Source organism: Pelecanus crispus, chromosome 12 (genome assembly GCF_030463565.1).
Source record: "Pelecanus crispus isolate bPelCri1 chromosome 12, bPelCri1.pri, whole genome shotgun sequence".
Taxonomy (NCBI): Eukaryota; Metazoa; Chordata; class Aves; order Pelecaniformes; family Pelecanidae; genus Pelecanus; species Pelecanus crispus.
Window position 1 is genome coordinate 27,874,388 of NC_134654.1, and position 27,914 is coordinate 27,902,301.

A 27,914-nucleotide genomic window follows, 5' to 3' on the forward strand; every position below is an offset into this window, starting at 1 on the left:
GGTGCGCTGGCGGGGACGTTCCTCGGGGTGACGGAGGGATGGGGCATCGCGGTCCCCGCAGCGAGCGGGATCCCAGCCAGGCGCCTGCCATCAGCCGAGCGGGGTTTTTTTGGTGGAAGAGAAACCCGTGTTTCCCAGCTGCCGGAGGAAAGCAAGGCAGGGCATCGCCACAACCCGACAGAGGAAACCTCTGCAACTCCTTCCCTATCCCGCACACAAGCGTGCCCGCTGCCACGTGCGGACACCCACCAGGAAGCGACTCGGGCTCCGGTTAAGCCACCGAGGGTCCCAGGCAGGCGCAGACCCCCGCGACCCCCCCGTGAGCAGCGGGGCTCCGGGGAGAGCCCCAGGACGAGCCCCAGGGCCTGAAGTTGGCCGCAGCACACGGCCTTGGTCCTGTCCTCCATCTCGCCTAGAGCGCTGTGAGCGTTAGAGGCTCCTGCGGCATCTCCACGCCGGAGGAACCCTCCGATCCCACGCGCCGGGGACAGCCCTGCCGGCCCCGCGCCGCAGCTCGGCTCAGAGCAGAGCAGACCCCTGCGGGGAGCCGGCCACGGACCCGCAAGCTCCATCCTACCGGGCTCCCCTCCTCCCTCCTAAATGAGCGCAGAGAGAAAGGCGGTTCAACTCACACCTCGTTAATTGTTATTTGTGATACACCAGTAACATTTTAATTAATGTGAAGCCTTCAGCGTAACAGCCACCCAAGGTACAAAGATAAACCAGAATAAACAGGGCTTGATTAAATACATAATTAATGTTCCACTAAAACTGGCATATATGAATATTAATTAGCAGGAATAGTCTGCAGTTTGGCATCTCCTGTCATTATCAATTTATTCTTTACATTGCCAGCCCCAGCTTTGGAACAAATTAACAAACCTTTTGCTTGCCGGCAAAGCCCACTAAATACAAACTGAATGCGAGAGGCTGGTCTTTACATTCAGTTAGCTCATCTGCACATTAACTGGCTTCTAGCACATTTGCTTGAAACCAAAGATCGGTGCCTTGCCAAAACCGAAACGTGTTCACCCCTAAATGGGGCTGAAAGTGAATAAAACTGTTCTCTGCTGGCAATAATAAGAGGGAGCCCATTCCCCACGAGCGGCGGAGCAGAACAGGGCCAGACGTGGTCCTTGCGAGGGTTTTAACCACCGGATGGAGGAACTTGGTAGAGTTTGGGCTCGGCTCCTCAGGTTTCAGAGGAGCAAGACCACCTCCAGCCCGTCAGAGGCACTTGGCCAGAGCAGAGGTCCAGCAAGGCGAGCACGGACAGCAGTCCCCTCCCGGCTGCTCCTCCTCGCCGCAGCATCCCCCACGAGGGATGTGAAGTTTTATGAAGCGCTGTGAAGACAAGGGGAGGACAGAAAACCCTTGGGAACCACCCGGGCAACCTCCAATGACAGGCTGCCTGCAAGCGCATTGGGCTCGCGGGGAAGCGGAGCAAGCAGCAGACGCGGTAACGGAGCCGCGCGCTGCTGCCGAAGCGGGCGCCGAATGGTTTTGCAAGCCCAGGGGAATGGTTTTGCAAGCCCAGGGGAATGGTTTTGCAAGCCCAGGGGCCGGGAGAGCCGGCAGCCCGCGTCTGGCGGCCGCGCCGAGGTGCCAAGCCGAGAAGTTGGGGATGCTCGGCACCTCCCGCCTCCTCCCGCAGCACAGGCGCTGCCGACCCACACGCTAACCGAGGTGTCATTACGCTGCGGGAGCCTGCGCTAATTATAGTGTCAGCTTTTCCGCTCGCAGCGATGATAATTGAGGTAGAGCATTACAGTGTTTCCAAACCCTGCGCCGCAGGCAGGGGCCGCAGCGGATCAGAGAAGTGCCACCGGCGCTGCCGAGACTTTGCCAGGAAAGCAAAGGGACTTCGGCGAAAGCCAAGCTGAGCCCCGTCCCGCTGCTCACCAAGAGGCTGGACCAGCGTCTGCTTCGTGCAAAAAAGACCAGCAACCCTGGTAATGAGCAGGGCAGGCCACAAGCTCCCGTTTTAATCGCAATCTGAATTATTTATTAGGGTAAAATCAGTGCTGGCACCCTGCGACCCGCAGGCAGGGCTCTGGGGAGCGCGATGGCAGACGCGGGCTCGAGCGCAACTTCTCTGACTTGAAGCCTCTGACTTTGGGCAAATCCCCACTGAAAGGACGTTGGCACAGGGCTTTGTGGGGCTGCTGGAAAGGCACACGCCAGCTGGAAAAGAGCAGGAGCGGGGACTTTGGGGACGGGGCTTGGCAGAGACAGACACCCCACCGCGACCCAGGGACCGCCGCCGAGCTGAGCCGAGCCTCCGGGCAGGTGCCGAGCAGCAGAACCATCCGCAGGCCACCGCTCTCACACACCTCTCTGGATATTAAGCTTTAATATTGTGACCTTTAAGATGCAAGAGAATTTCTGAGCCTCTGGAACCGTCCAAGGGTGGCTTTGTGCTCTTGCAGAAGCAATGAAAGGTTGGACCAGCGTCCCTGCGGCAGCCAGGGCCACGTTGCCATTAACCTATTGCTACGGGTGACGCTTTGTTCGCTCGTCTACAAACCTTCCTTTTTTTGCCGGTGACAAAGACAGGCATCCCCAGCCGACACGGCCCGAGGCAGCGAGATGCGTATGCTGCCCGGCTCTTCACCCCGGCTCCCCGACACTCCGTTCGAAGGATGAAATCCAATTACGGTTCGCTCGATGCGAACGCTTCCCCTTTTCTCGCGTGTGTGGCTAAATTTCAAGCTCCCTACTTGCCTCGTCTGCCAGGTGTCTGCCTCCCCCTGCAATACACAGAGCTGAACTAAAGCATCTGAGTTATCTACCTATAATTAAAAAAAAAAAAAAAAAAAAAGGGATGAAAAAAGAAAATCCACAGGAGCAGGAGCACCCAAGGGCAGTGGGAACCGATGACCGGCTGGAAGGAAGCAATCACTGCCCAGAGGAAAGCAAGCAGCAGCAAGGCTGGAAAGGACGGCATCTCACAAGTGCTCAAGGAGAAGAACACCCACGCGCAGCCCGGCTCCAACGCCGAGACAGCCCACTGCGTGTTTATTTGATTTTTTCCTGCCATTCAATCCTGGGGTGCACCCTTGCAGGGTGGAGAAACACAAGATCTGGGAGTACGGACCCATAACAGAGCCCTCTCACCCGGGAAGCCCACCCAGTGATGGAATTTAAGATGGATGCCCTGGCATCGGATAGAAGTCGCTCTCGAAATCGCAAGGCACACGTGCCGACGCAAGGCAGCTCCCCCCTCGCCGGCTCCCGTGGTTAAAGCAAGCCCCGTGCCGCAGCAGCTCTCACGGCTGACAACAGCCGCCTCCTCGCCAACAAGCCACACGTTCCTGCCAGCTCGGAAACCACGGCTCTTCCAAAGGCACCCGTCATTTTTGCCCAAGTTTACAGATCCAAGTTACGCAGAAAAGCCTTTTCCTATTCCCCCTGCACGCCCCCATCCAGGCTACAACCTGAGCCAGGCAGAGACTGAGCTGGGAAGGGAGAAAGAAAAGGCGAGGGGAAGGAGAGGAGGAGGAGGGAGGGGAGAGGAAACCTGGAAAGCAAGCGTTTGAAAAGGTTGCCTTATTTTACTTTCCACATCACCAAGAATTGCAAAGCAGCTGAGTGTCCCCAGCTCTCACAAATTTATCTCTTTTTTTTTTTTTTTTAACGCATCTTTTTTTGTACTCTCACACACCCCTGGAAGCCCAGCCCCTGGAAGGACACAGCCCTCCAAGACCCAAGGCTCTGCAGTTTTCCATCCATTGGCAAACTCCATCCCTTGAATAAGAGAACCCCAATCGCCCGTGCTCCCGCAGAGAAGCAGCGCTTTAAAACGCATCTCTTGCTGGCACACAGACCAGAAGAGAAATGAAAAGAGACCAGAATTTGTTGTCTTTACAGCGTCATCTTTCTCAATATACTCTCAGATTTACAATTTTCGCCCACGACAGGCTGGCGAGAGCGAGCGGGGCTGCGGAGGTTCAAGACGCAGCAGCACGCCCGAGCCCGCCGGCTCCCCCCGAGCCCCCTCCTCGTCGGGGGTTTCGCTGCCAAGCCCATCCACGGTTCAGCCCTACCAAGAGAGCAAGATTTGACGTGCTAGACCTTGCCAAAAGGCACCCAGGCACCCACTCGGCGAGTGCCATCTGCGAGCAGCAAGAAAAAGAAGAAAGGAGAGAAGGCGGCAGCCCTGTAACGAGCCTCCCAGGATGGCACCGACCCCGGGAGGAGGCTGCCCGCGAGCCGGGATGGATGGACAGCCGGGCAGGACTTACCTGGGATGTTGTGGATGGTTATAGCGAGGATCATCAGCATAATCCGCCTCCAGCTGCTGCTGCCGGCCGTCGGGGCACCGTCCCTGGCCGCGGGGAACGCCGGGGGGCCGTCCGGCAGGCTGGCCCCCGCGCCCTTCCTCCTCTGATAGGGCTCCCCGTTCTCACCTTTGTCTGGGGGTACAGAAAACAGCCGGGTCAGCCGAGAGGGTGACAGACGGACAGCTGGGCATCTCCTGCCTCCCCTCCCAGAAGGAAAAAGCCGCGAGAAGGAAAAACACCGACCAAAGCAGGGCTGAAGGGGTGCGCGTTGGCCCTCTCTTCTCCTTCCTTTCAGGTTAGGGTAGGGGGATTCCCCCCACGCAGACCAGAGCCCACGGGCCAGGGAGACCCCGAGGCAAAGCAGAAGTTCATCCTCATCCTCCTCAAACCCACTCCCAGCCCCGCACAGCTCCCCAGCATCACCCCCGGGCTCACACCCGCCTGCAAACCCAAATTCCCGATCTGGTGGGGACGAGCTCTGGGGCCGGAGGCTGACGAGGATGATGAGGACAGAGCCGCCGGGCAGCAGCCGCAGGGACCCGCGGTGAGACCTGCCCGTTCCCCCCGCTGCCAACCCCAAAGCCAGCAGGTCTGCATTTCCATCGCCTTCGCTGAAGAAGGAAAACCCTGGAACGCTCCATTCTGATTGCACCCCTGTCACGAAACAAGTGCGCTGAGCCGTATTTACTTGTTCCGCTACCAAAAGATTCGCTGCTGCCATTCGCTAAGATGTCACCGGATAACCCCGGGCTCTCCCGGACCTCTGCTCCCAGCAGGACCATCACTATCGGCTCTATTTCAACCAGTTACTTAAAACCACGCCACTAAAACCCAAGCCCAAATTAGGGCTGTGGAGGGTGGAACGAGCACCAGGCAGCACCGTAATAAAGCCCACGCACACCGAGCCCCTCACTGTTCACCTTCAGCGTGAAAAGGCGAAGGGAAGCCAAGAAACGAGGAGCACAAATTCCTTAACCTCACACAGCAACAGCTACGGCTTTGTATTAAAGAAGATTCGATATTTAAACAATATAATTCTCTCTCCTGTCCCTTGACCCACCCAACCCCAAGATCTTTTCTCGTGGATGCGGCGTAAGGAGCCATCTGAAACAGTTTTGACGGAATGCCAGTTGCTTCCCCTGCCCTTTGGAGGCAGGATGGTGCCCGACCGTCACGGTGCACGTTGCACAGCGTGCCTTTTCAGCGCCCGTTAAGAACCTCAGCGTAAGAGGGCTCATGCAAATTGACACAAGGGGTCACCTTGGGAAAGCAGAGGTGCCGGCAACGCTTTGCCTCTTGCCATCTGTAACACAAAAACGGACACGTAAAGGCATCCTGAAACGGTCCTCAACAACAGAGAAAATAAAACCAAGAATTTAAGATATGTTGGTACCAAAAAAACCAGGGCAAAGACTAAAACCCCGCTTGTCTGCAGCAGGACCAGACGACTCTCCGGCGGATTCCCTCCTGCCACCTCCCACGCTGCAGGAGCATCCCCGCACGGCGTCACCAGCGCTGCAAACCGCGACGCCCGCGGCTCCCACGCTTCCCCCCAAGAGGCCATGGCCGCTGCCGCTCTGCAAGCAGAGCGAGACGCTGCGCGGACCAACATCGCCGTTGTCGTGAGCCGTACGGAGCCAGACACTTTCTGTCCCCAAATCCTAGCCCAGTCAATAACGCGCAGTAACATTTGATGGCAGTTTCATTCCAGCCTGCGGGGACAAAGAAAATTTTTTTTTTTTTAAGCAATAGCAAGGACAACCAGACCCAGCGGAGCAGCTTGTGCAGTTCACCGTAGGAACGCTGGCGCAGCAGACCCCTGGCAAAGGGGCAGCCAAGGCTAAAGCCACTTACAGATGAAATTCCCTTCTTCTGCCAGACCACTGGATTACTCTAATTGCTTGGCGCGCATCCCCCGGGCCCCGCACACAGCGTTATCCTCAGCCAACCCTGCCCCGGCCACCGACGCCGACCCGTGGACCTACACCCGGCGCGCTGCCGGCAGCCCCATCGCCGCAGCGCAACGGGCGTGGGTTTGCACCACGGCACCGTCCCCGTGTTGCCCCTGGGCTCCCGGCATCGCTCACGCTGCAGGACCACCTACACGAAAAGCAGGGTGATGCGAGGATGCAGAGAGGTGCAGGAACCCCCCTTCCAGGGTGAAGGGCTTTCCAGGGAGGAGGAAGAACGGTTTAGGTGACATTTAGAGAGGAGCGCTTCCATTCAAGTGACAAAACACCGGCGTTTCTCGCTTTCTAGAAAGAAACAAGCGTTCAACAAAAGCACAAGCGACCGCAACGCCGTGACAGCCGGGGCAGCGTAGGCTCTCGAGGCATTTTTTGCGAGGTACAAATGCAGGATGAATGCTGAAAGCGGAGGTTTCGGCGGCTGCTGGGGAAGCTTTGCATTTTGCAGACTTTGGGAATCTGCTGGGGGAATGCAGGGAAAATGCAGAAATTAATATCAGTGACTTGGTTTTTTCTCAAATCAGGCCAAAAAAGCTGCCTGCTGACAGCGCAGTAGCACCTCCGCCGCACTCTCTTCTCTCACAGCACCAGCTGAGAACGGCGTTACCGACACCAGGCAGGCTACTCCATCGCTGGCTATTTTCTTCTTTTTTTTCTTTTTTTCCCTTTTTCTTTTCGCTCATCTCACAGTGTGACCTGCTCCAGTCCATCCTTAGCGTTCCTGACTTCAAGACCATGCTTAACCCCAGCTGTTTGACTCAAGAGAAGCATGTGCCAACCAAGCAAGTACGAGCCTGTGTCCGACACGTTTTCTTCTGTTCTTCTGCAATCTTAGCTCTTCCCTTACCTCTTTCCCACCTCTCCCAGCTCTGTCCCGGGACCAGGCTCCGGCTCCCGCCTCCTGGGCTGATCCAGCCTGTCCTTCCAGCCGCAGCAGCGCACGGAACACCGCGCCAAGTCAAGGAGCCGTCCATCACCCCACGTCGCTGCTCCGGACAAGTCCTTGACCACGTCAACCTCATCTTCTCTGGGATAAACCAAACAAAATGATTGGGATTTACTTTATCAGGGACAATCTGACCCTTACAGGATGGCCGATGCCCACGTGCTCTGGGGCAGGGGACGGGCACAAGAGGCAGGACTCCCTCGCCCACAGCCACGCAGCAAATCCACAGCAGAACCACGGGTGGAAACCCCAGATGCCTCAGTTTCCGTCCCCACGGTTTAGGCAGAACGAGCCAAAAAAAATCAAAACCTCCCAGCTGCTTTTCGCTTGGCACTTAACAGAACCGATAAACCAAATGTCATCAGAGTTTCCAAAAATCTAACTTTCCGGCTCCGAACAAAACATCTCTGCCTTGGCATCCGCTCTGCTTGCAAATTCGTTTGTCCCCCTGCGATTACGCTCCCATCTCCCTTTCGGCTGTTTCTCACGTGCCGTTCCCCGGGGGATCGCAGCTCTCCCCAGGCCGATGGCAGGGAGGGGACTGCCCGCAGGGGCACGGTGCCCAGCATCGCCGCCGTCCCCTCGGGACACACACGGAGACCCCATGAAGGGAAGAGCCGCCCCCTGCTCCAGCCTGACCGAGCCGTCCAAACCGATCCCGGCAAGCACAAGGATACGCTCAGGCACGGAAACTCCCAGTGCTTGCAGCTGTTGGTTTGTTGGGCTTTTCGTTGCCTTATTCCAGTCATCTCCTTATTTCCCTTGTCCCTGGATTTGATGGGTTCCCCAGGGCTCCTGCAGCAAGGCAGAGCAAGGCTTTTGCTGGCGTTGTAGCATCAAAGCGAAGCCTTGCCAGCTCCCTCTTCCAGGCTTTGATCTCAGCTCCCCCGACTCCCATTTCTGGGTGAATTTTCATTGAGGAAACAAGCGTGCTTTGCCAAACGCCTGGCCAGGAGCACGGGGGAAAGCCCCGGAGAGGAGCTATGAACGCCGCAGAGGGACCCAGCTGCGCCTCGGGGCCGCCCGTACCTGCGGAAAGCAAATACCCGAGAGCATCAGACAGGAACATCCACGCTCCCCCTGCCCATCCCGCTCGGCTCGCTGGCGTTCGGCTTCCCCGGCTCTGCCAAGGAGCGGAGCAAGGGATGCAACGGCCAACGTTCATCTCCTCGTGGGGCGTAACTGGGCAAGTTTCAGCTATCCCCAGTCCGGTGGGAATGACCCCGGCGTTTCGGCTCTCTCCCCTTTAACAAATTACCAGAAAAGATCCATTTCACAGCTCTTGCTAATGACCGCAAACGCCCAGACTAGCTCCGTGCTGAACACGAGCCTGCCACCTGCTAAGGCGTCCATTCAGTCCCAGCACACAGGTATCACTTCTGTTAGGTACCCTTTTTTGTAAATTATTTTATTTTATAGAATCATAGAATCATTTGGGTTGGAAAAGCCCTTTAAGATCATCCAGTCCAACCATTAACCTACACTACCAAGTCCACACTAAGCCAATCAGGGGTAGACCAGACTGAACCATGTCCCCCAGTGCCACCTCTGCCCGTTTTTTGAACACCCCCATGGATGGGGACTCCCCCACCTCTCTGGGCAGCCTGTTCCAATGCTTGACCACCCTCACCGTAAAGAAATTTTTCCTAATTTCCAACCTAAACCTCCCCTGGCGCAGCTTGAGCCCATTTCCTCTCGTCCTATCGCTAACTACATGGGAGAAGAGCCCAACACCCACCTCACTACAGCCTCCTGCCAGGGAGTTGTAGAGAGCGATCAGGTCTCCCCTCAGCCTCCTCTTCTCCGGGCTGAACACCCCCAGCTCCCTCAGCCGCTCCCCACCAGCCCTGTGCTCCAGACCCTGCCCCAGCTCCGCTGCCCTTCTCTGGACACGCTCCAGCACCCCAATGTCCTTCTTGTGCCGAGGGGCCCAAAACTGGACACAGCATTCCAGGTGCGGCCCCACCAGCGCCGAGCGCAGGGGCACAATCACCTCCCTGCTCCTGCTGGCCACACTGCCCCTGACACAAGCCAGGATGCTGTTGGCCTCCTTGGCCACCTGGGCACACTGCTGGCTCACGTTCAGCCGCTGTCGACCAACACCCCCAGGTTCTTTTTGGCCAGGCAGCTTTCAGCCACTCTTCCCCAAGCCTGTAGCGTTGCACGGGGTTGTTGCTGTTGTTTACTTACAAGTAGTCTGCTTGCTACTATTGGAAAAAAAGCTTTGATGAAAACCAGGCTTTTTCCAAGCATATTTGAAGCACCTCCGAGGACAGCAGTGACAAAGGACAGGGGCGGGGGGATGCCACGGTGCCCGCAGGGCAAATGGGGGAAATCTGCGGGAAAGAAATAGATGCAGCTTTTACAGGGGAAACGCAGAGGGTGGCTCAGATGGACAATTTGAAGACAAAATTGCCTCTCATACAAATTATCAGTGCATTAGCAGAGGAGAAAGGCAGCAACACCAAAACCAGGGAGACAACCCCGGCGTAATTTTCCCCGTAGCGTCACATACAACAGCGAGACTACAAACCGCGCGTGGGTCAAGCGATGTGTTTTGCTTCCAATTGCCGTGGGGAAAGGGTGGAAAAAAAGAAAAAAAAAAAAAAAAAAAGATAATTACAGTGGACTGATGATACCAGCTCACGGTGTTGGACACAGCATGGGAGGGGACTTGTGCGGCTGTCACAGAAAATGCAGCGCCCGAAGTGCTCCCAGCTTGCAACGCCGCAGGCTAAGGGGAACAAAACAATAATTATGGTTAAACACGGACTTGGCTGGAAATCAGGAAAGCCTCAATAGCAAATTGGGGTAGCGATAAGAGCAGAACAAGGGGTGGTCTTTAAAGAATAGCTGACACAATCAGACGAGGGTACTCACAAGAACGTTGCCAAGACAATTACGTGGCAAATAATTATCTGCGCCACGTACGTTGTTTTAAATCTTGTTCACAAAAAGTCCTCTGTATATTCTACCCAATTTATCATTATTGAATTTCTTAGTAAAGCTGCAAGGCAAAGATTCTGCCAAAAAAGTTTAATTACATATGTGCAGCCTGCTGCATTTTTCATATCCTCCACAGCCAGCACTGGAAAAAGATAAATGGCTCTGAGTATGGCTTAAACTGCTGGTGAAATATAAGAACGACCTGGCTTCTTATCAGCATGTGAAATGGCTTTTTATTTTTGATTATTTCTTAATGAAAACTGTTTGCATTAGCCCTGAGCTCAGCTTTATTGCACTCGCAAGCGGCACGCACGCACAGACGAGTACGCTATTTACTCTGCGCTCAAAAACCCCTCTGTACTGCACTACTTTGGCTCCCGAATTCAAACCAAAGGCTAGGGAGCTCTCTAGCTTTTTCCATCCGCTTCAGAGCGCTTCTCTCCAACGAGGCCTGGCTTTAGCCCTGCCTCTCTCGTCCTACAGCTCTCAAGCGCCTGAGGTTAAACGTGCTCGGCCAGGCTGCCGAGCCGGGGCCGGGGCCGCTCAAATCCCCGGCGCAGCGGCTCTGGGCGAGGAGCCCGTGCAACCCCCTCAGCTGGCCTGACACCCATTTTAGTCTCGATTCGGCTGCAAATCTCCCCTCCAGCCCGGCCCCACGGCACCGGGGGGCAGAGATCATAGACTCATAGAATCGTTTGGGTTGGAAAAGCCCTTTAAGATCATCCAGTCCAACCATTAACCTACACTACCAAGTCTACTCTAAGCCAATCAAGGGCAGACCAGACTGAACCATGTCCCCAAGTGCCACCTCTGCCCGTTTTTTGAACACCCCCATGGATGGGGACTCCCCCACCTCTCTGGGCAGCCTGTCCCAATGCTTGACCACCCTCTCCGTAAAGAAATTTTTCCTAATTTCCAACCTAAACCTCCCCTGGCGCAGCTTGAGCCCATTTCCTCTCGTCCTATCGCTTGTTCCTTGGGAGAAGAGCCCAACACCCCCTCCCTGTCCCCTCCTGCCAGGCAGCTGTAGAGCGATGAGGTCTCCCCTCAGCCTCCTCTTCTCCAGGCTGAACACCCCCAGCTCCCTCAGCCGCTCCCCACCAGCCCTGTGCTCCAGACCCTTCCCCAGCTCCGCTGCCCTTCTCTGGACACGCTCCAGCACCCCAATGTCCTTCTTGTGCTGAGGGGCCCAAAACTGGACACAGCATTCCAGGTGCGGCCTCACCAGCGCCGAGCGCAGGGGCACAATCACCTCCCTGCTCCTGCTGGCCACACTATTCCTGACACAAGCCGGGATGCTGTTGGCCGCCTTGGCCACCTGGGCACACTGCTGGCTCACGTTCAGATGGGCTGGGGCAGCCGGTGCCCCCCGGCCGAGGCACGCTCTCGTGGGCAGCATCCCTGCATCTCCTCGTTTCTCCATGCCGGAGCAAGCACGCTCACGGGAACCCAGAGCCTCCCTTGGCTGAAGGTGCTGGAAGGAAAAATCATTTACAGCTCCAAAACCCTCCTCCATCATTTCCCTGTCAAATTCTCGCAACAAGACCCTGCCTCGCCAAGAAGGGATCTGGCCCTGCCAGCGGGGAGCAAGGGACCTCCGGGCTCTCACAGCCCCGCGCCGGGCGCTCCGGGGTTTCCTCCTTCAGATTAAACTCGCCAGAGATGAATTTATAAAAATTCATTTATAAAACATTGTCAGCTCCCATCTCGGAAGTGTGGGAGAAGGGAAGGAGAGAGAGCGCCAAGCACGGCTGCACAATAGCCTTATTAAAATCTGTGATTAACTGCCGCTCGCTGGTTATTTGTAAAAGTTGTTTGGCGGTGATGCGCACGGGAACAAGGCAAAGGAAGAAAAGCATCAAATACTCCTATTTTGAAAGCCTCCACCCAGCGATGCCTCTGCTTCTCTCTGTTTCTACGCTATCCAGTACGACTGCAACCCCTAAGCGCAGGTAACTGCAAAGCAGCGAGGCCAGCGGCCGGCCCGGCTCCAGCGAACGTGCTGCCAAATTCCTCTCGGCTCCTCCAAGCCCCACGCCACACACCGCTCTCGTTACTGCCAACACCTGCTGCGTTTGCAGCTGGAAATCTGCACGGTGCGTTCTAGCAGCTCTGTCAAAACCAGGAGAGCTGAGCAAGCTGGGTCTGACCCCTTGCCTGGGGATGGGGTAGGGAGGAGGGAGCCATTTCGGGACATGGTTTAGTCTGGTCTGCCCTTGATTGGCTTAGAGTAGACTTGGTAGTGTAGGTTAATGGTTGGACTGGATGATCTTAAAGGGCTTTTCCAACCTAAACGATTCTATGATTCTATGATTCTATTCTATGATCTGCTAAAGAAAATGATAACACAACTAGTTGACGTCCCTTCCCGAGGTGCAGAGCGTAATTGCATGTTAAATTCTCTCCCCTAATGGCTGAGATAAATCAAAATTACTTGGAAAATTTCAAAGATTCCCAAAGGCCCGATAGTCAATCCAAGCCCCTGACAGAAGCGCTCGCCTGTGCAGCAAGCGTAACGCTTAAACGTCTCTCGCTCTGCAAAGCCAAGCCCCGTCCCCGCTCCGCTCGTCTCCATAAACCCTCGATATTCCATTAACTTTGAGCAGATGTAACAAACGCTCCACGGCAGCTGGGCTCCATCCCTGCGGTCCCATCGGCGCTTCCACTCTGCAAAACCCACCCCGCGCTCCACCTCTGGCTGCGACACAAAGGCATGGCTGCTCGCTCGCGCGCGGCGCCCACGGCCGCAGCCAGCCAGCAGAAGCGTCTCCGTGGGTCCGCAGAGACCCCGGGCAGGGGGGCAGAGGGAGGAGCACCCCGGTAAGGAGCACCCCTCCTTCGTCGGAAGGCTACAGAAGGCAGCCGGCACCGCCTGCGGGAGGGCAGGCAGCCCCGCTCCCCAGCACAGCCCTCCACACGCGGACCGCTGTGCACCAGCCCCTTCTCCCCCACCTCTCGTCTTCCTTCATTTTTTGACCACGAGAAAACCCCAGAAGAGAAACTGCATCAAAATCAACAGCCCTCGGGAAGCGGAGCCAGACACACGCACGCTCCCAGCAGCACCCACGCAGCGCTCCGCATTACGACGGCACGCTCTGCCTTCTGCGGACACCACCCTTATCCTTAGAATCACAGAATCATAGAATCGTTTGGGTTGGAAAAGACCTTTAAGATCATCCAGTCCAACCATTAACCTACACTACCAAGCCCACACTAAACCAGTCAAGGGCAGACCAGACTGAACCATGTCCCCAAGTGCCACCTCTGCCCGTTTTTTGAACGCTTCCAGGGATGGGGACTCCCCCACCTCTCTGGGCAGCCTGTTCCAATGCTTGACCACCCTTTCCGTGAAGAAATTTTTCCTAATTTCCAACCTAAACCTCCCCTGGCACAGCTTGAGCCCATTTCCTCTCGTCCTATCGCTTGTTCCTGGGGAGAAGAGCCCAACACCCCCTCCCTGTCCCCTCCTATCAGGCAGCTGTAGAGCGATCAGGTCTCCCCTCAGCCTCCTCTTCTCCAGGCTGAACACCCCCAGCTCCCTCAGCCGCTCCCCACCAGCCCTGTGCTCCAGACCCTGCCCCAGCTCCGTTGCCCTTCTCTGGACACGCTCCAGCACCCCAATGTCCTTCTTGTGCCGAGGGGCCCAAAACTGGACACAGCATTCCAGGTGCGGCCTCACCAGCGCCGAGCGCAGGGGCACAATCACCTCCCTGCTCCTGCTGGCCACACTGCCCCTGACACAAGCCAGGATGCTGTTGGCCTTCTTGGCCACCTGGGCACACTGCTGGCTCATGTTCAGCCGCTGTCGACCAACACCCCCAGGTCCTTTTCGGCCAGGCAGCTTTCCAGCCACTCTTCCCCAAGCCTGCAGCGTTGCATGGGGTTGTTGTGACCCAAGTGCAGCACCCGGCCCTTGGCCTTGTTGAACCCCATCCAGCTGGCCTCAGCCCATGGGTCCAGCCTGGCAGGTCCCTCAGCAGGGCCATCCCACCCTCCAGCAGATCCACACTCCCACCCAGTTCCACCCATCCTTCTTCATCTTCTTTTTCTTTTTTTAAAGCCTTTTGTCAAGGGTTACTGGCAGCGCCTGGGTCTGAAGCCATCGGTCCAGCTGCTCTCCCCAGCACCGAGCGCCCATCCCATAGCACATACACGTCATCGAAGCTATTCCTCGCGCGTGCTGGCGGCGAGCGGCGGGAGCTCGTCCTCCTCCTAAACTCCTCTACGTCCTTGTTTTCCTCGTCCTCCTCGTGCCGCTGCAGCAGGAATTTCAGGGAGCGCGGAGAGGCCTCGATGCTAAAGAGCAGATGGGTGTCAGCGAGCATCTGCTCCCTGCCGCCGCACAGGCACACCGCTCTTATCTGACACCTCCATAAAAGGTTTTAATTACTGGAAGTAATTAAGCACAGCACCTCTTAGGGGATAGCTGCTATCCCCTTCGCAGACAGGTACGGGGAGAGGCCGCGGGCGCCGCAGGCTCCGAGCCAGGCAGAGGGGAGCAGGCGGGAGCCCCGCTCAGGTCCGACAGCCCAGATCGCAGAGGAGCTGCAAATAAAACTGCCAAGGGAAAAGGTTTTCTTCTAAGGAATGAGTCCCCAAAGCAGGGAAAATCCAGCTCTCGGAAAGCCTGCATGCAGAGAACAAAGCTGCTGAACAGGAAGCTCCTCACAATTGTCCAACTGTGGTCAAATTACGGGTGTTTTTTTTAAAAAAAAAAAAGCGTTTATTTACTGCTAGCAAGGGCTCAGTCTGCTCGAGCAGAGAGCGCGGGCTCCGGGTGCCTAAGCAGAGCCCGGTGCCATCAACCCCGCCACCGTGCCGGGCGTTGTGGCAGGGGCGGGACACCCGTGACACCCATTTGCACGTTGCGGTGACCGCAACCCCAGCCCGCTGGCATGATCTCACCCCTCCGGCCCCCTGTGCATGACAAATTCATTTTCCAATGTTTCTGGCAGATAAAAGAGGTGCCTGCATCTGCCCGGGCTTTCAGCAAAGAAGATAAATAGAGTGTCATGACTCACTGTCTATTAGGCACCTTCGTTTATCCAAGCGTGCACAGGAGCTTTCATAAAAGGTTGTTTAATTCAGCGTGACTGACTACCGCTTGCTCTCAGACACACGATTATTGCTGGGATTCATCTGAAGTTTGGAGTCAGGAGGACGGTGGAGCGCGCCAGCCTGCCCTGCGCCGGCACCAGCCCCGCCGGGTGCCTCCTCCACCCTATTTCCAAAGAGCAGCAGGGAGCCTGACACCCAAACCCCAAACGTCACACCGGTAACAACCCGGCCTGAAAAGGGACCCAGCATGCTTTCAGCGCTCCCCCGGGACCCTCCTTCTTGCAACGCTCCCAGCTATCGCTCCGGAGCATCCTCGCTGCTGCTGCACCACTTCATCTCCCTTCCCAGCCTCCCCCCGCTTTGCGAGCACCACCTTTGTCCCCCCAAACCTTGATCCTGATGCACCAACTTCTCCCCTGCTGCTCCAGCGATCCATCATCGAGCCTCGCATGCAATTACTGCTCCAGCCCTCTGCGTGCCACCGTTTATCCGCAGCGGCCCGAGAAACCACGTACAGGCGGATACGCAACGCGCAGGTCTTCCTTGACGCCCTACTTTATCTCTTACCGCTGGTGATCCTTCAAGCTGCCATGTAATTCCTGCACCCGGGAATGCTCCCATCGTCCCAGAGCGTGCATTTGGGTGTGCTTTTGTATGGGAAAATGAATCCGTAATGCAGCTCTTCATTCAGAGGGAAAGGCGATGGAGAAATGCAATCAAGGGAAGGAACAAAGGTTGGCCAAAGTTGGCCCAGAGAAACCAACCCTCTGGAAATCTCAGTTGGATGCATTAAACCAGCACCTTATCCCTCCAGAGCCACAGGGATTCGCTCCTGCAGCCACCAAACCCCCGTTCACAGCAATGTCGATGCCGTGGCAGCCTCTTCCATGGGAGGCAGAGCACGATGCCGCGGCACAGGCTTCGAAGCGGGGTCTGCCGGAGGAGGGTCCCTCGCTGCACCCGCTGTGCTGGGGCGATGCTCAGGATGGGGATCCCAGCACTGGCAACCACCCAAACCCCATCACTGTACGCTCCTGCCCCAGAAATTGTTGGGAAATCTCCCCGGTAAGGCACAGGACCTCACGGCGAGCTGTGCCGCCGAGGCTGCTTCCCGGGGAAGGGCCAAAACCCGAGTGGCAGAGGCAACACGGCATCAGCCAAGCACACGGTGGCAACCGGCAGTAACGGCAAGGCCAAGGCGCTGCTCGCCCCTCGGGCAACACAGGTTGCCTCAGATCAGAAGACAGGAGGAATGCCAAAACACTCAGCGCTCGACGTTTGCGGTGTTTAAAGATTAATTTCTTGGGCAAGAGCGACAGCACAATGTTAAATGCAATTACATGCACCAGGTCCTTTTAAGCAAACTAATTCACACTAACTTCCAAGAGCTCTTTAAAGAGTTCCCAGTAGATAAAGTGCATCGCTGAATCATTTTATGCTGAAATTTTACACATTCGAGTTAATTTAATCACTTCATTTCAGGGGGCTGAGCTAGGTTCGGATCTCTGATCCTTGGCAGGGAACAGCTTCTGATCTGAGCAAGAGCAGATGCAGCGAATCTCTGAAGGAAGAAAAAAAAAAAAAAAAAAAATCAATCTCATTACCTGCTTAAAAAGAAAACAGGACTTTTTATCAGGAGCTGTTTTACCAGGGCTCAGATGATAAGCTCGCAGCCGGGAGGACGGGGCTGACGCCGACCCTCCTCCAGCAGCCCCACGGCAGCCCGGCGTGGCGGCACGCAACCGCGGGCTCGGCGGAACCGCCTGCCGCCGCCACCGCAGCGTCCCACCGCTGCCACCGCAGCGTCCCACCGCCGCCCCTGCCGCCGTCACCGCAGCGTCCCACCGCCAGTTCCTAGAGAGAGCTTCCCAAGCCGCAGGTTGCGTTTGCTGTTCGGCGGTCTCGCGCGTGCTCTGGAATAAAACCGCGTCTGGAGGGAGACGTTTGGGGTTCCCATCCTTGTCCCCCAGCAGCCGCAGCCCTGCCTAAGGGAAAGGCAGCGATCCCTCCGGATCTGCCGCTGTCATAGCCGGGCAGACCGAACGCACGCTTGGGAAAAAGGGCTATTCTCATAATCTGAAAAATAAAATGAATAAATAATCAATTTCTGAAAATAAAGTGCTCCTTTGTTCTCAGCAGCTCAGCCCTTGGACTTACAAAAATCAATCCCAGCTCCCTCCCGAAGGGACAAGCGGATTGGATTTTTGCCCGCTCTCCTGGCAAAAAGCAAACCATCAGGCTGCTTGCAGGAGCACAATCCATCATCCTCCGCTCGCCCGCGCCGCGGAGACGGGCGGCTTTCCGCGTCCGATATCCTGATGGTATCGCACACGCACAAGCTCACCCCCTTGATCCACAGAAACAAATTTCCAGCAGAAGAACGGGATTTTTGCAGACAAAGCAGATTTCAAACAGACTGCGGGATGGGAAGAGACCCGGCCGGCAGGCTGCTCCCCGCGGCCGGCGTGGGGCCGGGGTGGCGGGACCCCGCATGCCGTCCCTCCCACGGGACCCCGCCGCAGTCGCATCCCCTCCCCGACCCCCCAGCGACGCCGGCGCCGAGGGGTTGGATCCCAATGGCACCCATGGGCGCGCTCCCACCCCAACGGCCGGGCCGCGGCGCAGGGATGCTCGTTAGCCAGTGTGTAATGAGCACCCGGGAAGGAGAGCAGGAGATTTCTCTTCTCCCGCTTCAGAGGAACCCGTCCGTCGCAGCAGGGCAATGCCCAAGGGGAAGAAAACGGATTTAAACCGAGCCCTGCCAAAGGAGCAGGAGACGCCTCCCCACATTAATGAAAAGATCCCAGTCTTTTTTTCTTCTACGTGACAGCACTATCTAGCCTACTATTAAATTTTTAATTTTCCTATTTTTAGGTAGTCCTTAGGGTAAAACCAGAAAAGCAAAACCAGGACTCAACCTGCAGCGCTGGGTTGCGAAACGGAGGATTCAGCCTCAGCTGCAAGAGGAGACGCTTCGCTTATGGTCTGGGCTTTTTTCCTTCAATAAATTCTGATTTATGGATTTGGAATGAACGTCTCGGAAACGAAAACTCCTGTCTCTCGCAGAGTTTAAGTAGAAACAGACTGCGTGGCTACAGCCTTCGGCTCCAGCCCAGCCGTCCAGGACGGCTCCGGGGGTCAGGACGGCCCAACTCACCCCAGGATTCCCCCGCGCTCGCGCCGAGCCCCGTGGCAAGGACGCGCTCATTTTCCAGGAGTTTGACCACATCTGCCCCCGCAGAGGGTTATCACGTAGCCCCGGCGACGCAGAGCACAAAGCTGTGCCCATCATCATCCTCACCGTCGAGCAAGCTCGAGCGCACTGCAGTCGGCGGGGACGGGGCGGAGGGGATGCTCCGGCGGGTCTCTGGTCCTCAACGTTTAGAAGATGCAAGGGACCCCCAATGCCGGGGGCTGCTCCCCGCTGGCACCGAGACCTGGAGCTGGGGGAGGGCAGCAAATACCTCGCAAAAATCTATTTTAAAAAAAAAAAAAAAAAAAAAAAAAAAGGATCTGAACCACCACCAGTGTTTATGGTGGGAAGGAGCTGGGTTCTTTTTTTTTTTCTCCTTTGAATCCAAAGCAAATCAATCTCTCTCAGCCCAGGGTGGGAAGACGGGGATGACTCAGCCGGCAGAACGGCGCTAAGCTCTCCCTCCTCTACCGCGGCGCGGGAATTCAGCTGGGAAGCACACACACACACACACAAAAAAAATCCATTTCTTAAATTTTCCTCTAGTATTTCAATAAAGGATTATTTTAAACAGCCTTTATCTGCATTTTCATGGAAAAGCCCTCAAGCACTAAGCCTCCCAGACAACTCCTGTTTCCAGTTGAAGGATTCCTGATCCCTACGCAGCGGGACCCCGATGCCTACGACGCGCAGAGACGCAGTGCTGGGGCCGGTCCTGCTCTCCCCAAAGATCAACCCCAGAACCAAACCAGCAAAAAAAAAAAAAAAAAAGGACGCAGCGCATAAAATGACGGATGTTTCGCAGGGCTCTCGCGCCCGGCAGCGATGCACCTTCCCAGGCACGGCCAACCCCCCCGAGCCCGCACGGCTGCGACTCTGCGCAGGCTGAGGTCTCCTCTGAAGCTGAAGAAATGTTTAAGAGTCAAGTGTGTCGGCCAGCTCGCCGCGCTCTGGGAAAGCCACCAAGATTCAGCTGGAAAAGGACGCGCAACTTCAAAAACCAAAAAGCCATTCTACAAATTGCATCTTCCTGGGATGGGGTATCAGGGGACAGTCCCCATTTGCACACTGGAGAGAGATTCCCGGGTGGAAAGAGCCTAACAAATATTTTAGTGATTATTTTTAAATCTGAGCATCGCTCGCGGGCGCCGTAAACTCCCGCCGCCCACTCGCAGGGAAAGCACCACGCCGCAGCCCGCGGCCGGAGCCCCTCGCACAAAGAGGAGAGCCGCCCATTGGCAGCAAAAGAAATAAATAAGCACCATTTTAATTACACGTGATTGGGAATTCAGTGCTATTTCATACTGACTTGAAGGCGGTTCGCACCATCTGCTGCCGCAGATACATCTCGGGGGTTTGAAGAGAATCAATCTCAGCTTCGGTTCCTCTCTCCAGATGCCCTTGAGGCCGGAGTTATCGCGGAGCAGCGCGTCCCGTGGAGGGCACCGCGTCCCGTGGAGGGCACCGCGTCCCGTGGAGGGCACCGCGTCCCGTGGAGGGCACCGCGTCCCGTGGAGGGCACCGCACGCTCCGCTCGCACCCGAGAGGGCAAAACTGGGGCCCGGGGCGAGTGCTCTGCTGTCATGCAGAGACACGCAGATGGCAATGAATACGCCTGAGCTTTAGGACTTGCAGATTACACCATTTAAAAAACAGAGAGATTTAGTTTAAGCTCACAACAAAGGCAGATGAGAAACCACCAAGTCTTTAAGAAGGGAAAAATAAAAGAGCTTTTCCTGCGGAGCTCCCGAGAAGCTGAGAAACCACCAAGTCTTTAAGAAGGCAAAAATAAAAGAGCTTTTCCTGCGGAGCTCCCGAGAAGCTGAGTGGCAAACCCCGCTGCCGCCTCCGTCCCTGCAGCGGCTGCGATGCCTTCGCAGCCAGCAGCGGGTCCTGCCCCGCTGCCATCGGTCCCCACCACCCCAGCCCAGGCCCCGGGGACGTTCGGGAGAACGCGTCCTCCTCACGCTTCCCTCGCAGGCAGCTGCCGGGTTTGGCTCCTGCTCCGGGTGCTGGGGCTGTTCCAGTCCCACCAACCCTCCTGCTTCCACAGCCTACTGAAAAATAAGAGAGAAAAAGCCCAATTTGAGATCTCCGCTCATATGCTGCAGCCACTCTGCATCCAAACCCAGATAAGTAACTCCCGGCGCAGCCTCCGAAGGAAAGGACCAGCACTGCCGCTCCAGATCCCGCTCCAGCCGGGAGCGGCCTATTCCCGTGCCGAGCAGCCAAGGAAAACACAACCACGAGCCCAACAATAACCCACCCAGCCAGGCTGAATGCTGTTTGCCTCCCAATATCGGGGTGCAATAAAGCCCTCATTGACAACAGCCCACTGAGGGGGACGGTGCGATGTCTAAGCAGCTAACCCGTGACAAGGGCTCAGCTGGAAACCAAAAGCCCTTTCAGTCCGGCGGTGCCTCTGCGAAAGGCAGAAAGATACTCTCTAATTGGGCTTATTTATCCGGCACCTCTCCCGGCGGCCGCGCAGACCGGGATCGCTGGTGCGTGGCCCTGCCCCAGCCCGGGCGAGGGTCTCCCGCCCAGCCCCGCACCCCCCTCCCCGTGTCCCAGCCACAAAGCACATTTTCAGCCGGGTCCCCTGGGCATCGCTGAACGGCTTTGGGATGCGGCAGGCAGCAGCAGGCAGATTGGAGGCAGGGCAGCTGCTTCAAAGCTCTTCTCCCTTTCAAGGAAACAGGCAGATGAAGGCGGGGGGGGGATGCTCTGCAGTTAGGGCTCCCTCCTCGGGAACGGCACCAGCAGGAGCTCCCTCTCTTTAGATGCTGAAAAATTCAAATTAAATAGAGCCGTTGCAAAAGTCCGGGCGCCAACAAAGCTTCAATCACAGCCTCTGTCTTATTAGGCAGCAGGGACTCGGCGCGAGGCAGGAGCCGCGGGAGCGCAGCCCTCATTACCTCTGCCCCTCGCAGAGCTTTTTTTCCTTCAAAATATGTGAAAGTCACCCTGTAACCGTGCGGCATCTCCCGCTCCGACCTTGGGCACCGTCTCTCCAGCCAGCTTGGCCCGACGGGCGCCCAGCGCCGTTCCCCAGGGAGCAGTTTGATCCCATGGTCACCCCAGTGCCGGGAGCAAAGGACCAGTTCCCGGTGCCCCTGGGTCTCCCGGTGCCCCTGGGTCTCCCGGTGCCCCTGGGTCGCGGGTGGAGGCACAGAGCCGGGATCGGGGTGCACGGGGGGAGATGCAAGCTGGGTTGGTTGAGGAAGAAGCCACCACCCCCTGCACAGCTGAGAGCGGGTGCCCAGACACCGCTGACCGCTGTCGGGATCCGCGTGCACCGAAAATACCATTGAAAATATGGATACTGCTGCCTCAGCAGTTCCGTGTTGGGCATAACCTGGCCAACAGCAAAGGCTTCTTCAAAATATTCTCCAGGCACTTCAGGTGACCAACGCTCGGCGCGTCTCTCAACATCTTTGTCCGAGAAGCAGCTCCGTCCCACGGACCCAGCCCGCACCCACCAGCTCCGCGCTGGTTTAAAGAGCAATTATAGCGTAAACCCACCAGCCCCACTGATTTAAAGAGCAATTATAGTGTAAACGTGGCTTTTATCTGAACAATCAATACTCATATCTGGGAAAGCTTCCTGGCGGGGAGGAAATAAAACATTGATTTTTAGTGAAAAGGCATAGTCCATCATCCTGTGCCATATACCACGTGGAAAAGGATAAAAGAGAGGCCTGGACATGAACAACTGTCTCAGGACACAGCGAACTGAAACGAAAATGTGTTGAAATTGAAATCAGATGGGAAAGAAATCACCAGCACCAATCACACCAGAACCAGTGATTAGGGAAAACAAACCCGCTGCCTTCAGAAGGAAAAAGGGTTCCCGACCCTCTGCTCCCGAGGAGGACAAGCTCAGTCCCCAGCAGCTTCCCCAGCTGCTCGGCGACCGGCTGCGATTTAAATCGGGGCCAAACTGGTGTGCAAGAGCAAAACCCAGCGGGCACAGCCTCCTCTGGCAGCAGCGGTGCGGGAGACCACGCCAAGAGCTCCCAGCCACAACCCACCAGCTCCAAATCACAAGCGAGATCAAAGTCTTAATTTATCCGTCTTTTGGGGGAGCAGGCTCAGCTCCATGCAGGCATTTGAGCACCCGAACACCCGCCGGTCCCAGCCAGGACACGGGGCGCCAGCCCACCAATTTCTCGCCATCTCTCAGCAGCTCTGGAACCATTTGCGCAGCTTGGCAAAGACAAAAAGCCCCGCACAAGCGCTTCATGCTTTTAGGCAATAACAAATACGGTTCGTGGCGTTCCCCCGTGCCCCTCCTTGCACCCGTAGCACAGCTGCAGTTTTGCTGAGGAGGTTTGCGCTCGCTCAGAGCTGCCTCGAAGCAGAAGCAGAGCCAGGATGCTCCCAGCTCGCCCCAACCACCGCCACGCTCCAGGCACAGGGCAACGATTAAAAATCCCAAAGCAGCCCAGGCTTTTAGCTAAATGGGTCCCTTGATGGCCACGCTGCAGGGAAGAGAACAGGTCACCTGAAAGCGTGGCCAGAACCACACAGCAAACTACCATATATATATATATATATGGATATATATATGGAGAGAGATAGATATATATGGATATATATACACACACACATATACAGACATAGAGATATAGATATATCTGTCCCATAACGTGGGGAAACTGCTCCGCACAGATGCGTTGGGGCTGGGACCACTTCAGCGCCCTCCCCTAATTCCATTCGGGATTGCTCCCACCCCTGGCCCATCCGTTGCAAACCCCATTGCACGCAGCTTTACGCCCTTGAAGCCACGGTCAATCCCCCATGACGCAGCTGGCTTACGGCTTTTTATACACTTCGTTATCCTTAAAACGTTTATTTAGTTTGTGGGGAAGAGCCCTGTTCTTTTTGATGCAGTTTATTCCCTTTCCTTCAAAGTAATGATGATGGCCTTCCTCCACTTCACGGCACATGCCCTGGCATCGCTCCTCGGCTAATATTGCTGCCGTAATGCAGAGTGACTGCTGGAGCTCCTGATTTTCATTTCACTCCTCCAAAGCATCCTTAGGGTGACTAAAAATTATTCCCAGCCCCATTCAACTAAAGAACCATAGCTAGAAAATAAATGAATTACTGTGCTTATTGAATGAAGTCAAAACAACATCCACTCCAGGGGCAATGATACTGATTGTTAGTTCAGTTTAATAAACCTTGAAATTTAAGGGTTTCCTGAATGCAGCTGCAGCGGAGTGATGTTTCTCCCAAGCTCCACTTGTGCTAATGCCTTTCCAGGCTGGAACTGGGCTGAGACAGGATTTCAGCCTTCCAGCCAGCTCCTGCGCCGTAGGAAAACCACTCCGGGAAGACACAGGTTTGATGGGACACACAGGTTTGATGGGACACACAGGTTTGATGGGACACACAGGTTTGATGGGACACACATCTCTAGAGATGTTCCTCAGGGCATGTTTTAGTGCCCGAAACCTTGCTAAATCCAGAGAGTTATTACTAGAGGACTTAATTACAGCACCGGCGCCTACCCCTGCATGCACACGTGTCTGACCCCAGCATCGCCGCCGCCCCCGAGCACCGGGCAGAAGCCATCAGAGCTGCCCGCATCCACAGGCTGAGGATGGAAATGAGTTTCTCAGTAACCTATTTGATACAGCTGCAGAATTAAAAAGACTTAACAGATTGTCAAGTGCAGCCAGGAAATTAAAGCTCCTTGATAATATTGCACAGAGTTAACGAGGCTCAATTTGGGAAATGACTCCTCTGATTAATGGCCATAAGCACCACAGAAAGCCTCTCTGCAGCTTCCACGCTTGCCGATAGAGCTGATCTGAGCACGGGTCCTAACCAGCATGTCACTCAACAGACTTTAATAAGCCTCAGAGATTAACAAATCTCCCTGAAATAAAAGGAGCGCCAAGCGGAGCAGCAAGCACACGTAGCACGATGCTACCCGCATCCCCGGCACCCCGGCCGCTGCGGGCTGGGCGTGCGGGACACGGCGCCAGCTGAGAAGGTCTCCCAAGGAGCTGCCCCTCCTGCGCCGCCACACGCAGCAGGCACGAAGACGCTTGCTCATCTGCCGCCAAGCACTTCAGATGAGGAACCCTGCTGCGTTTACGGACCTACCCAGCCCTCTTTGCTTGCTAACTTCATTTTTACAGGCAAAAGACATGGCCAGACCCTACAGCAAAGAGCAGAGCAGGAAAACCATGTCCTTGTGCTGTTAAATCTGTGCCTGTGTTGACACAGGCAGAATAGAATCATCGAATCGTTGAGGTTGGAAAAGCCCTTTAAGATCATCCAGTCCAACCACTAACCTACACTACCAAGTCCACACTAAACCAATTAAAGGCAGACTAAACCATGTCCCAAAGTGCCACGTCTGCCCATTTTTTGAACACTTCCACGGATGGGGACTCCACCACCTCTCTGGGCAGCCTGTTCCAATGCTTGACTACTCTTTCCGTGAAGAAATTTTTCCTAATATCCAGTAAGAATAAGAAGCTTATGACAAAAACCACTCCAAAGCCCTTCCAGTTCTCAGGTAGCGTCTGTCCACCTTCCACCCCATGCAGAGCAATAGGCATTGCTGCCCAACGCAAGTGCTGAATCCCTAGCAAGCTAATATTTTGTGTTGTCCTCTTCCACCCACACCATCTCCCCTGAAAAGCTCAAGTGCCACCTGCAGGTCCCACTGAAAGGTCCTTGTCTCAAAAGGGAGATGATGGAAATAATGCTGTAGCTCTCCTGCAACTGTAATAGTTGAACAGAAAAGCCTGTAGCTAGGCTAAGCCCTTCTGGCCACGTTTCATTTAGGAGGACACTGGATGAAGCCCAGGAAAGAAGGATGTGTGAACAAGAAGCCATGAAAGACAACACTTGCAAAGAACAGCAGGAAGCGGTACGAGATGCCAAGAGCACATTTCACAGGAGCAGATGTCATCTGCGGAGAGGGATGTTCTTTCCTCTCGGCACAGAGCTTCTCCCTATCCAAGCGGTCGTGAAAGCAGCAAACGTGGAGGCGGCTCATGCCTCTAAGGGCAGATAGAGCAGCTGTCCACGCTTGCCAGCAGCTCTCACGCTCGTTACAGCGCCGTTCGACTGAGAACGAAGCAAAGGACAAAAGCAACCAAATGTTATGCCAGGCCTATCCTGAGGAGCCATTCCTCAAGTGCCCCAGCCCCCGACAGCCTTCCAGCGCAAGAATTCTCCCTCCTCTTCAAAGGGTCTGACAACCTTCCAACTCCAACTCAAGATTCCTCCTCCTCTTCAAAGGGCAGCTAAACTCTTTAAAGATCTACTGCTAACTCAAGAGTACCTTGGGGGAAAACCAAAAACCCACCCAAGGAATTTGGAAATCATTTTGCCAGCACTGCTGCAGCCTGGTCCTCCTCCTCCTCCTCTCTCTTAGTAATAATGTAAGCGCCACGATGTGCGAAAACAGGCTCTGCTCCCCCGGCAAGGTGGAAATGAGCACCAGGAAACAGATGGGATGTGCAGCACAAAGATCCCCGTCTCAGGAGCCCTCGGAGGTGGAGGAGGGCAGTCCTGACACAGCACGGGTCACCCAGAGCCAGGGCTCTCTCCCGGAGGGTCACAGGCTGACGTTTCCTTAGGGATCAGGCTGTTTGGAGTTGGAAAACCTAATGACTTGCACCCAGAGCAACCTGCTGGACTGGGTGGTTTATTTGCTGCAGGCTGTGATAAATGTAGGAGTGCGGAACTGGGTCCTCTGCGAATACATCCAAACCATTTTTATGTGCATCTTGGAAAGCAGAACGTGAGAAGACATTTACGCCCAGTGACAATGCCGACCAAGAGCAAAGGAGAACAAACCAGCAGGCTGCATTTAGCCCCGTAAAGGCAAAATTCCTAATCCGAGGAGCAAGGCTGCGACCGGAATAACGGGGGAACAGACCTACGTGTGAAGAAAGCATTTCATCAGTTTATGAGGGATTATGTGCTCCGATTTTTTTTTTTTTTCTGAAGCTCTGCATATATAAATTCACATTTAGTCATGACTATAAAAACCAACCACAGAACCCAGCCTGACAAGGATGGTCAATAACCATTTGAAACGCTCCAGAAAGGGGCATTAGGATGTTTTTAAATCAATACAGCCATTGCCAGAGGTGTTCATCATCAAGGCTGGCTATTAAAACTCAAAATGAATTGATGCCTTTTGAAAGCAGCAGTTTTCCAGACCGAGCACGGTGTGAACACGTCGACGTTATTGCAAACACGGTTGGAACCGTCTAACACCGGCGAACATCCCATTTTGCAGGAGCCTCGCGTTATATAAGTTGCAATGACTTAATGAACCTTTTGGATGCACATGCGAGGCTCCAGCTGAATATTACCCCAATGAATCACAACGGGTTTCATGGCTGGAGAGGCTTTATATATCATCCCCCCTTCACGGCCTCTGCTTCTGCTCAGGGAAGGAGGGAACTAGGAGAAAATGTACAGGGTAAGCGTCAGCAAACGGCTTCTGCTCTTACGATGGGAAGTGGCCAAGTCTACGGAGGAGTTTTCCCCTTGGCACTAGGGGACAACGGCAGATCAGGGCAGCCTGAAAAGCTGGGACAAAGCTGGACTTTCCGAAAGCAGCCGGTACACCAGCAGTAACAGAGCAGAAAGTGAATTTTCTGGCTGCAAGAACGCAACCAGAGACAGAGCAAACCATACCCATACGCTGCCTGAAGCATCAGTGCCAGTCCCCCAACACGGCTCGCACCCCCCTCCCTTTGTATCGGTCCCAAGGGGTTTCGCCTCCTCTTTTATCTCCCCAGCTCCCTTCCTCCCTTTCCTCGGAAGTTTCCAGCATCGCTACAGGACTTGAACTGCCTGGCACCGGTGAAAGAGACGCTCCGCGAGCAGGGTCCGCTTCCTCCGCTGTGCGAACCACTGCAGCAGCCCTGGTACACGACAACTTCCTTTGAAGGGGACAAATAAAGCAAAAATGGGAAAAAATCACAGCCTCGGGAAGGAGATGGAAAATTAGAGCAGAGGCTGGGTGATGCTGCTGGGTGCCCCCAGCCCACCCGCTCCCCCTGCTCCAGCGCTTCCCCCGCCAAAACGCCGCCTAAGCCTCTGCAACATTGCAGCTGGTTTGATGCAGCAGCGCAAATTTAAGGAGAAAAAAAAAAAATACAAATTCTATGTAATGAGGTTTCTCTACGATGCCCCCAAACCTCACGGCTCATTTAAGTAACAAGTTTAATGAAATTTCATTTCTTAAGTACACTATTTCAAACGCCAGTATCTTTTTCCAATTACTAAACCCATCTGGATTTATTTACTGAGCATCTACACAGGAATGCCACAGTACCACTTCCTAAATCATGCCCCACCAAAAGTCAATCGAGTCATTAAAACAAACCCCGATTCCCCTTAATAATATTAGCGATTTAACAGCCTTGGCAGCGCGACGCCAGCCGCCCATCGCACCCCCTTGGCGCAGCCGGCCATCGCACCCCCTTGGCGCAGCCGGCCGCGCGTCTGGGATGGATGACGAGCGAGCAGAG

At 55.3% G+C, this 27,914-nt stretch overlaps 1 protein-coding gene across 1 annotated transcript in view; it reads right to left on the reverse strand.

The window, feature by feature from the left end:
* Positions 1-27,914, reverse strand: part of SLC39A11 (solute carrier family 39 member 11) — a 105,672-nt gene that overhangs the window by 46,769 nt on the left and 30,989 nt on the right. The window contains exon 5 of the mRNA XM_075720030.1: positions 4,245-4,415. Within this exon, the coding sequence (XP_075576145.1) occupies positions 4,245-4,415 (171 nt within the window). The remainder of the gene's footprint in view (positions 1-4,244; positions 4,416-27,914) is intronic.